This window comes from Oncorhynchus kisutch, linkage group LG27 (genome assembly GCF_002021735.2).
Source record: "Oncorhynchus kisutch isolate 150728-3 linkage group LG27, Okis_V2, whole genome shotgun sequence".
NCBI classification, from domain to species: Eukaryota; Metazoa; Chordata; class Actinopteri; order Salmoniformes; family Salmonidae; genus Oncorhynchus; species Oncorhynchus kisutch.
This window is the reverse complement of record NC_034200.2, coordinates 35,396,953-35,408,232: the sequence shown is the minus strand read 5'-3', so window position 1 is coordinate 35,408,232 and position 11,280 is coordinate 35,396,953. Positions and strand designations below refer to the sequence as shown.

Genomic DNA, 11,280 nt, shown 5'->3' with positions numbered 1-11,280 from the left:
GCCCAACCACTGAGGAGCCAGGCCCAGCCAGTCAGAATGAGTTTTTCTCCACAAAAGGGCTTTATTACAGACAGAAATACTCCTCAGTTTCATCAACTGTCCGGGTGGCTGGACTCAGACGAACCCACAGGTGAAGAAGTCAGATGTGAAGGTCCTGGGCTGGTGTGGTTACATGTGGTCTGCGTTTGAGGCCGGTTGGAAGTACTGCCATATTCTCTAAAATGACATTGGAGGCGGCTTATGGTAGAGATTAACATTCAATTATCTGCCAACAGCTCTGGTGGACATCCCTGCAGTCAGCATGCCAATTTCACACTCCCTCAAAACTTGAGACATCTGTGGCATTGTGTTTCGTGACAAAACGGACCATTTTAGAGTGGCCTTTGTCTCCAACACAAGGTGCACCTGTGTAATGATCATGCTGTTTAATGAGCTTCTTGATATGCCACACCTGTAAAGTGGATGGATTATCTTGGTAAAGGAGAAATGCTCACTAACAGGGAGGTAAACAAATTTGTGCACAACATTTGAGAAGCTTTTTGTGTGTATGGAACATTTCTGGGATCTTTTATTTCAGCTCATAAAACCAACACTATACATGTTGTGTTTATATTGTTGCTCGGTGTAGTAGGAAAAATGTTGTGGGTAATGATGATGTAGCGGGGACACCATGCATCCCACTATCAGTAACACTTCTCGTCCGGGTCTAGAGATTAATAGTCAGGTTGACCTCATCGCCATCCTCGGGTCATAGGTCACATATACGGATCAAAGCAGAGACATATTTCCACCTACAGCCTTAGACCAGATGCCTAATGTCCAAATACTTTTACACACGTTGAGTCATGGGGTGTTTTTACGCACGTTTTTAAAGGAAACAGCTAAGTAATGCCCTTTTTGTATTTGCTGAGCTCTCATCTAAGAAGCACTGTGCAGTCTGTGAAGGGGTTTGTTTGTTTACCATCTCCAGTGATGAACAAGTGTTGGTTAGCCCCTCTTCACAGTTAATAAGGTATGTCCTCCAGTCAGAAGTAATCAGATGTCTTTGCTGTGACCTGTAGATCTGTGTGTCAGAATGTTTGTGTGTTAGGGTGATTGTGTATAATATATGTGTAGAGGCATCAGTTTAGATAAAAAGTAATACTCATTTGCAAAACCTAACCCGTGTCTTTCGTGAGAGGAACAATTATTTTTCGGGGTCAAAACTGCGATGTCCATCACATAGTCGTTCTGATATTAATGATTAAATCTTTCAATATACAATTACCTTCATACAGTGGTTTAGAACTTCCTTCCTCTACTGGATAGAATTCAAACGGGTCATAAACCAACCGGATAGAGAGGTAGTCTAATCTAGTCTATTCCAGGCACATTGTGTCTCTTCCTTTTTGTTCCCGGCAAGTTCCCCTTGAAAATGACAACTTCCCTGCCAATACACACACTCTTTTGTAAACCGTGCAATATGGTCGACAAAGATAACATAAAAAGCTGTTTTTCTAAACTGCCCCCTACTGTTAGCAACCAAATGGTATATGTTCTCAAACCTAGGTAACATGAGGAAATAAGAGGGACGATACGGGCTGCATTGTACAACAGTAATGGAAAGATGGATTCTGAAGTTGGTTGGTTTGTATTCATTACGCACCAATCAATAAAAAACAGACTAGAACAGGAAGGGGCTTAGTTGGACTTGTCTAATAAGAAATGCTCATTTTAGTTTTCCATTACAACATGTTTTTCCATGTGTGCCCCAATGACCCTGGTCTATTGGAAGTTCCAGGGAGTGGGTTTGTTATGTTTCAATTTCCTCAGATGTGCCTCAACCCAGAGATTAAATGATGATTACAATCTTAAAAGGTCTGAACTAAAATTATGAATTTAGGCCTGGGAATTTCCAGAATGTGTTGAAGTATGGGGCAAAGAGAAAACAAAACGGAACCAGCATTTTGTTTGATTATTCAGCCTTGGATCCATTAGACAAGGTGTTTTTCATCCTGGGACCCCAATGAGAAATTCTGTGTTTTCCTGGGACCCAAATGAGAAATTCTGTGTTTTCCTGGGACCCAAATGAGAAATTCTGTGGTTTCCTGGGACCCAAGCTTAGGAAAATATGCAACTATACGTAAATATCGGTACATTTCATTGCCCCTATGCCTAAAACAAATGTAATATAGACAAAAACAAATAATGAAATTAAATATCCATATAAATATCTATGAATGTTATTTTCCCCCATTAAAACACTTACATATCTGTATGGGTTGGAACTGTTACTGTTAAAATACAATAAATAACTGGAATAAACTGATTGATCACATCACATAGATGAATAACAGAACACACACGCTGTCCTCTTCTGGTCTATATCTGTGTGAAGTGATCAATCCATTTATTCCAGTTCAGAATAAAAAAAGATGTATTGTATTTTAACAGCAACATGTCTATTCTGGTCTCTGTTTTAACAGTGTAACACTGAGGTGATTCTCAGCCTTGAAACTGTTTCTGGACTTGTTTTTGAAGTATGTCAGAGTTGAGAACCCCGACTCACATAGGTATGTGGTGCCAAACTGGACCAGACTGCTTTCTCAGTCAGGCAGGAGACCGCTTCCTGCTGCAGATGAACAACCCAGAACTGTGTGAGTGGGTTCTCAGTCAGGCAGGAGACCGCTTCCTGTTGTAGATGAACAACCCAGAACTGTGTGAGTGGGTTCTCAGTCAGGCAGGAGACCGCTTCCTGTTGTAGATGAACAACCCAGAACTGTGTGAGTGGGTTCTCAGTCAGGCAGGAGACCGCTTCCTGCTGCAGATGAACAACCCAGAACTATGTGGGTTTACCTCAAAAAGCATCTTGCTTCAATTAGTTTATAGGGTTTGGGTCAGTGGGCCTGATCATTGCTCACCTTCATCTGTAGTTACTTAGGGTTGCACTATCAGTAGCTTGCTTGCTTTGACTAACGTTAGCTATTAGCTGTGTACAAAGCCAGGGGATTGTTTGAAAGAGAAACTCACATCTACTATGAGAGATAGTACTCCCTTATTTCTGCTGATCATCACCTGTTATATAATGACAACAATGTCTTGCTAGCGGATTTATTTTTCCACTGTCGAGGCACTGTTTCCTGAAACATTCTGCCCTGTCCTGAAAGAACTTCCTGGGTTTACCATCATGCTGTGGGTTGTTTGGTCAGGACGTGTTGTTTTATTAAATTTGTTCGTTTTGCGAGATTCATTACTAAGCACTTCCACACACATTGTGGGCGCTCCTCATTATGAGTGTGTGTGAAACAGAGAAACTCATCGCTGTATATGTGTTTCATGACAATTCAGCTCAGTCAGATCTTGTCGCTAGCATTAGTCCAATTGATGACAGCGGTGAATGGTGGCGAGTGACAAGTCAGTGGCTGACAGCGCATCATCTACAAAGGGAAGCACAGCCGCGAGTTGCCGCAAGCTGCCCAGTGACACGAGCCTACCAGACGAGCTAAATCACTTCTATGTATGCTTCGAGGCAAGCAACACTGAGGCATGCACGAGAGCATCAGCTGTTCCGGACGACTGTGTGATCACGCTCTCCGTAGCCGACGTGAGTAAGACCTTTAAACAGGTCAACATACACAAGGCTGCGGGGCCAGACGGATTACCAGGACGTGTGCTCCGGGCATGTGCTGACCAACCCGGCATGTGTCTTCACTGACATTTTCAACATGTCCCTGATAGTATCTGTAATACCCACATGCTTCAAACAAACCACCATAGTCACTGTGCCCAAGAACACAAAGGCAACCTGCCTAAATGACTACAGACCCGTAGCACTCACATTCGTAGCCATGAAGTGCTTTGAAAGGCTGGTCATGGCTCACATCAACACCATTATCCCAGAAAACCTAGACCCACTCCAATTTGCATACCGCCCAAACAGATCCACAGATGACGCAATCTCTATTGCACTCCACACTGCCCTTTCCCACCTGGACAAAAAGAACACCTATGTGAGAATACTGTTCATTGACGACAGCTCAGCGTTCAACACAATAGTATCCTCAAAACTCATCACCAAGCTAAGGAACCTGGGACTAAACACCTCCCTCTGCAACTGGATCCTGGACTTCCTGACAGACCACCCCCAGGTGGTGAGGGTAGGTAGCAACACATCTGCCACGCTGATCCTCAACACTGGAGCTCCCCAGGGGTGCATGCTCAGTCTGTACTCCCTGTTCACCCACAACTGCATGACCAGGCACGACTCCAACACCATCATTAAGTTTGCTGACGACACAACAGTGGTAGGCCTGATCACCGACAACGACGAGACAGCCTATAGGGAGGAGGTCAGAGACATAGCCGGGTGGTGCCAGAATAACAACCTATCCCTCAACATAACCAAGACTAAGGAGATGACTGTGGACTACAGGAAAAGGAGCACCGAGCACGTCCCCATTCTCATCGACAGGGCTGTAGTGGAGCAGGTTGAGAGGAGAGCTACAAATTCCTTGGTGTCCACATCAACAACAAACTAGATTGGTCCAAACACACCAAGACAGTCGGGAATCTAAAAATATTTGGCATGGGTCCTGAGATCCTCAAAAGGTTCTACAAATGGCTACCCACCTACTACTATTTGCATTGTGCGAGAATTGAACCCTGTGGCACACCCATAGAGACTGTCAGAGGTCCGGACAACAGGCCCTCCGATTTGACACACTGAACTCTTATCAGAGAAGTAGTTGGTAAACCAGGCGAGGCAATCATTTGAGAAACCAAGGCTGTCGAGTCTGCCAATAAGAATGTTGTGATTAACAGATTCGAATGCCTTGGCCAGGTCGATGAATACAGCTGCACAGTAATGTCTCTTATCGATGGCGGTTATGATGTCGTTTAGAACCTTGAGCGTGGCTGAGGTGCATCCATGACCAGCTCTGAAACCAGATGGCATAGCGGAGAAGGTACGGTGGGATTCGAAATGGTCAGTAATCTATCTAATCAGAATCATAGCCTGTTCAAAAGGAGTGCAATGTAAGAGAATGTTCAGATAGACAACCGGCCGGTTGTCTAACATAATAGTCCATATGCTGACATAAACCCTTTTATTTTATAACATCAAAAAATAAATACAAAATGCATATTAAAACCTTTAATTGTTTGGGCAACAAATGATTTGCAACAAAGCTCTACCAACAGCATATGCAAACAAAGCCAAAATCACAAACAAAACAACAAAAACAAATCAATGAGAGAATAAATGTTCCAGTGGTCTACATGTCATGTAGAAAAGAAACATTGTTTTTCCGTTTGAGATGGACAATAGTAGATTTTTTTGGCAGACAAACCATTTTAAGGGAGATAATATGAAATCTGATCGAAGGACAAACAGTTTGAAGGGGCAGCCTTTTTTTTCACTGCATTCAGGCTCTTAATGCAACAGAAATGGTCAAAGAGAGAGAGGATACTTGCTTTTACAAGTCCTGTAGATATTCACCCTGAAACAGTCATGTCAGGGAGGCGATCGCCAATAACAGCACCAGTTCTCACCAGAACAAAGGCAGCGTAACATTCACATAATTCCAGTAAGTACCGTTTAACACGAGCAGAAAGCATCCATTATTCAAGTCATGACATACTAATAATGTTTAAACCAGTAAGATAAAAAAAAATTTTTTTAAATTAACTTGACCTTCCAATGCTATGCATCTCAGAATCAAAAGGAATATTCTCAGTTGTCTTGTGATTGTATGAGCACCTGTGTATGTGTCTCTCATCACATTTAATCATTTAATCAAATACACATCTGAATACCTGGCAAGTTAAGCCTGTCATGGGAGTGAAAGTACTTTGACTTTGAACAGTTACAGTACAATGTGCATTTTGCAATGCTGACATCAGCTGGCAGTAAAAGCCATTGCACTACCTAAAGTCTATCTATCTACAGTGCCACGTAATATCCTATGATTTTGGCAACAGCAAAAGTCCTCTGGTTTAATACTGATATCTTGTCTGTCAGATTGTCAAGAACAGGATTAACGTAAAGAGTCCATCTTTAGTAAGGCCCCGCTTGTTGGACCACCTGCCGTGTTGTCAGTGTTTGGTCCTGGAGGTCACTGTCTCAGAGATCTAGTCCCGATGAGGTCATAATAAGGAATCCCTTCGCTCTCCTACAAAAAGACAACAGAATGAGAACCTTACTTTAGGGTATCCCAAAAACCGAACTATTACCCAAGCAAAATCCTCACATTTTACAGTAAGTGTTACTCCTCTTAACGCTTTGTGTTACACAATCCTGCATACTTCAATTCAGCTTTACAATACTAACTTCAGTATTAACCCCACCGTTCTATTCCATTAACCTTGGCATGCAATCTACTCTGTTTCCTCACCCAAAACACTGATCAAATCCTCATCCCCTTGCCCCATCACATCCCAACACCTGTACATTGACCTACCTGAATGCCTGCTGTGTTCGACACCTGTCAATGCCAGTCCGTGCCTCCCTGTGCCAGTCAGCCCCTGCCCTTGTGGTTGGCATAGCTTGGGAAGCCAAACTGGCACAGCATCATGTTAGAGTACCTCAGGGGCATTGCGCCGTAGATCTGTGCCAGCCGGTTCAGGCAGTAAGAGCGCTGGAGCAGGTGTTCGGGACGGTGCCACATGCCTAGGTACCCGCTGCTGGCGTCCCTCTCCAGATTGCGCATATCCACGGGCTTCACAAAGATGCCAGAGGGTCTCCCTTTTATGGTCCCAGAACCTCGCCGTAGCTCCGCTGCCACGACGAAGTTCACGGCGATGTCGTCGCAGTTCTGCGTGTCATCCACCAGGGCGTGCACTTCGGGAGGCTGCTCCTGGAAGAGCTGCAGGTAGCGGTGGTGGAAGAAGGCGGCGCCGATCAGGACCATGGAGTACCTGCAGCAGTTTGGAAAGCAGGGCCCACATTCAGATTGTTTAAAAAAAAATGCATCAGGGCGCAAGACACAGATGAACATGATTTAGAGCAACAACGTCTACATCTAGGCCTTCAGTGTCTCGATATGGCAAATTTCTATAGTTATAGTTATGCAGTTATAGTGTCTTCAGAAAGTATTCACACCCCTTGACCCAGATTTAGTGTGTTACAGCCTGAATTCAACATGGATTACATAGATTTTCTCTCTCTCACCCATCTACACCCAATACCCCATAATGACAAAGTGAAAATATGTTTAGACATTTTTGCTAATTTATTGAAAAAAGTATTCACACCCCTGAATCACCTTTGGCAGTGATAACAACTGTGCTTATTTTCAGTCTAAGAACTTTGCACATCTGAATTGTACAATATTTGCCCATTATTCTTTTCAAAATTCTTCAAGCTTTTTCAAATTGGTTGTTGATCATTGCTAGACAACCGTTTAAGTCTTGCCATAGACTTTCAAGTAGATTTAAATGAAAACTTTAACTACAGTAGGCCACTCAGGAACCTTCAATGTAGTTTTGGTAAGCAACTCCAGTGTATATATGGCCTTGTGTTTTAGGTTATTGTCCTTACCAAAAGGTGAATTTGTCTCCCAGTGTCTGGTGGAAAGCAGACTGAACCAGGTTTTCCTCTAGGATTTTACCTGTGCTTAGCTCTATTCTGTTTCTTTTTATCATAAAACAACTCCCTTGTCCTTGCCGATGACAAGCATACCCATAATATGATGCAGCCACCACCATGCTTGCAAATATGGAGTGGTACTCAGTGATGTGTTGTGGTGGATTTGCCCCAACAAAACACTTTGTATTCAGGACAAAAAGTTCATTTCTTTTCCACATTTTTTGCAGTTTTACTTTAGTGCCTTATTGCAAACAGGATGCATGTTTTGGAATATTTGTATTCTGTACAGGTTTCGTTCGGTCATTTAGGTTAGTATTGTGGAGTAGTAACTACAATGTTTATCCATCCTCAGTTTTCCCCTACCACAGCTATTAAACTCTAACGGTTTTAAAATTCACCACTGGTCTCATGGGGAAATCCCTGAGTGGTTTATTTCCTCTCCGGCAACTGAGTCAGGAAGGACACCTGTATATTTGTACTGACTGGGTGTATTGGTACACCATCCAAAGTGTAATTAAGAACTTCACCATGCTCAAAAGGGATATTCAATGTCTGCTTTTTATATCAATAGGTAGGTGCCATTCTTTGCAAGGCAGGGTCTTTGTGGTTGAATCTGTGTTTGAAATTCACTGCTCGACTGAGGAACCTCACAGATAATTGTATGTGTGGGGTACAGAGATGAGGTAGTCATTAAAAATGATGTTAAACACTATTATTGAACACAGACTGAGTCCCATTTTTACTCCTGAACTTATTTAGGCCAAAAGGGTTCAATACTTATTGATGCAAAATATTTCAGCTTTTCGATAATTAATTAGTAAAAATGTCTAAAAACACAATTCCATTTTGACAATATGGGCTATTGTGTGTAGGGCAGTGACACAAAATCACAATTTAATACATTTTAAATTCAGGCTGCAACACAAGAACACGTGGAAAAAGTCAAGGAGTGTGAATACATTGAAGACACTGTACCTGTCACCTCCTCCCATCTCTGGGTCCTGGAGTTCAAAGCTGCCGTAGCTGTAGACCCCCGTCACCGTGGTAACGTGTTTACGGGGGACAAATCCAACTATCTGATCTGGGAATTGCTGTTGGAGGATGAGAGTAGGGGACAACATTGAGGAACATTCCAATAGTAATACAGTATAAGCTATTATGTAGTAGAGAGCACGACAAAACCTATTCCCCTCAGGAGTCTGAAAAGATTTGGCATGGGTCCTCAGATCCTCCAAAGGTTCTACAGCTGCACGATCGAGAGCATCCCGACTGGTTGCATCACTGCCTGGTATGGCAACTGCTCGGCCTCCGACCGCAAGGCACTACAGAGGGTAGTGCGTACAGCCCAGTACATCACAGGGGCCAAGCTTCCTGCCATCCAGGACCTCTATACCAGGCGGTGTCAGAGGAAGGCCTAAAAAATGTCAAAGACTCCAGCCACCCTAGTCATAGACTGTTCTCTCTGCTATCGCACGGCAAGCGGTACCGGAGTGCCACGTCTAGGTCCAAGAGGCTTCTAAAAAGCTTCTACCCCCAAGCCATAAGACTCCTGAACATTTAGTCAAATGGCTACCCAGACTATTTGCATTGCCCCCCCCCCCCCCCCCCCCCCTTTTACACCGCTGCTACTCTCTGTTATTATCTATGCATAGTCACTTTAATAACTCTACATTTATATATTACCTCAATTACCTCGACTAATCGGTGCCCCCGCACATTGACTCTGCACCGGTACCCCCCTGTATACAGTTACGCTATTGTTTTTACGGTTTCTCTTTAAATCACTAAGTAACTTTTATTTCTATTCATATATTTTTTTAAATGCCTTGTTGGTTAGGGGCTTGTAAGTAAGCATTTCACTGTAAGGTTGTATTCGGGCACGTGACTAATAACATTTGATTTGATTTCAATGTGTATTGTTGGAAGTACATACCTTCCACACAGAGAAGGCAAAACTGATATCTGGAACGCTGACCAACGTGTCATCATCCAGCATCAACACAGCTGAGAAGAGAAGTTGAACACAGAGTATTACCATTAAATGATGAAATACTGCAAATACACAGCGTTGTTGTGCCTGTATACTCGACTGGCCAATTTTGCGACGTAGCTGAGGAAAGGAGATGAGGAAAGGAGACAAGGAAAGGGGACGAGGAAAGGAGACGAGGAAAGGAGACGAGGATAGTGTGTCTGTCAGTCTGTGTCTCAGTGGAGGCTGCTGAAGGAAAGGACGGCCATAATAATGGCTGGAATGGAGTCAATGGAATGGTATCAACCACATGGAAACCACGTCCTCAATGTGTTTGACGTCATTATTATTAGTGGTCCTTCCCTAAGCAGCCTCCACTGGTCTGTCTGTGTCTCTCTTTCACACTCAACACCTCACAGTCAGTATCTATCTTCGGTTGAACGGCTAAGTGAGGTAGACACTTTGCAAAGCCACCTTAATGCCATCTCTGTCTGTCTGACTCACTCACTCACCTCACCACACACACACTCACCGTCGGTATCGATCTCAGCAAATGGCTGCAGGCGGTTGCGCATGCGGTTGACACTCTGCTCTTTGAACACCACGGGGATGGGATGGGGCCCCAGGGTGTCCCAGAGCTCTTGGGGGGTCCGCTCCCCAATGTTGTTCCACACAATGATGACCCGCCGCAGGTGTGGCACCGCCTGGTAATGGTTGAGCAGTTTCAGCAGGACGTCGGTGCGGTTATACGTCTGTATGACTATGGTAAATGCGGTGGCGTCCTCCTCTTCCGTGTGGCGCCCGGGAATGGCGTTGGCATTACTGCCGGTGGTGGCTCTATGGCGAAGGGCTCCCATGGCCCCGACATGGCCCCGGTCCTCGATGGAAGGGAGGAGGGCAGTCAAGGCAGCACCGACCAAGAGAAGGAGTAGTATGGGAGCAACGAGATAGGACCGCCGAAGGCCTTTGCAGCCACGGAGAAGGACTCTGCACTCAGGAGAAAGACAACAATGGACATATATATTGATTCCCAAATCAACCCCTAGCCCATACTCCCTATGCACTTGTGGAGATCTGAGATGATTTGATAGACATAAACAATATGGAAATAGGTCTACCTTGCCCTCTGTAATAGGTCAGGGGGAATTTTCGCCATATTGCTAATCCACACAGATCACAGACCTTCAGTGTTTAGGGTGCAGGAGCTCGGGGTCGATTGGAGGAGCCATATTTTACAGACTAGGCTTGGGCACTAAGAAACTATTTCACAGAATAGGCTTTTTAAAAAGATGGACTATTTGTCAAGCGCATACATTGTAAACCACGACATTCCAATCACAACACCCTCCATGATAATAATCGACGACAACATGTTGCGCGCATGCATATGCAAAATTAATTTGATTGGGCATATTAGGCTATGGCATCATCAAAAAGTAAACTTTATTAAACTGTACTTTAACGGCGTTAGTGACTTTTAAAGTAGCCTAATGAAAATGGGTTACAAACCTCGGCCTACAATAGACTAGGCCACTTAACAATACAACAGTGAGGAAAAACACTAAGCTACCTACCTCATTGTTGTATCCTTATAACGCACATTCCAAAACAATTAATGAATCTACTTTAGTTGTTTTCTCCCTCTTTTCCCATTCCACCCAGAGTTCTGATGATTTACGCAGACGCAACGTAGACTTGCAGGAAAGTATTTGTAGGCAAATTCGGGAAAGTTAGGAAAACTACAATG

General features: G+C 43.8%; 1 protein-coding gene across 1 annotated transcript; it reads right to left on the bottom strand.

The window, feature by feature from the left end:
• Positions 1–5,116: 5,116 nt before the first annotated feature.
• extl2 (exostosin-like glycosyltransferase 2) lies at positions 5,117–11,276 on the bottom strand. The gene is made up of 6 exons (XM_020463232.2): positions 11,108–11,276; positions 10,066–10,520; positions 9,498–9,568; positions 8,540–8,655; positions 6,438–6,894; positions 5,117–6,149 (listed from the first exon to the last, which is right to left on the bottom strand). Exons 1-5 carry the CDS (start codon positions 11,110–11,112, stop codon positions 6,495–6,497), a joined length of 1,047 nt encoding a protein of 348 aa, XP_020318821.1. The 5' UTR covers positions 11,113–11,276; the 3' UTR covers positions 5,117–6,149; positions 6,438–6,494.
• Positions 11,277–11,280: the final 4 nt, after the last annotated feature.

What these genes read in the sequence shown, in the direction of transcription:
- extl2 (XM_020463232.2), bottom strand. An exon ending in TTGCCTTCTCTGTGTGGAAG is followed by an intron (nt 8,656 to 9,497) that starts GTATGTACTTCC and finishes ATCCTCCAACAG; the next exon opens with CAATTCCCAGATCAGATAGT. An exon ending in GAGATGGGAGGAGGTGACAG is followed by an intron (nt 6,895 to 8,539) that starts GTACAGTGTCTT and finishes AAACTGCTGCAG; the next exon opens with GTACTCCATGGTCCTGATCG.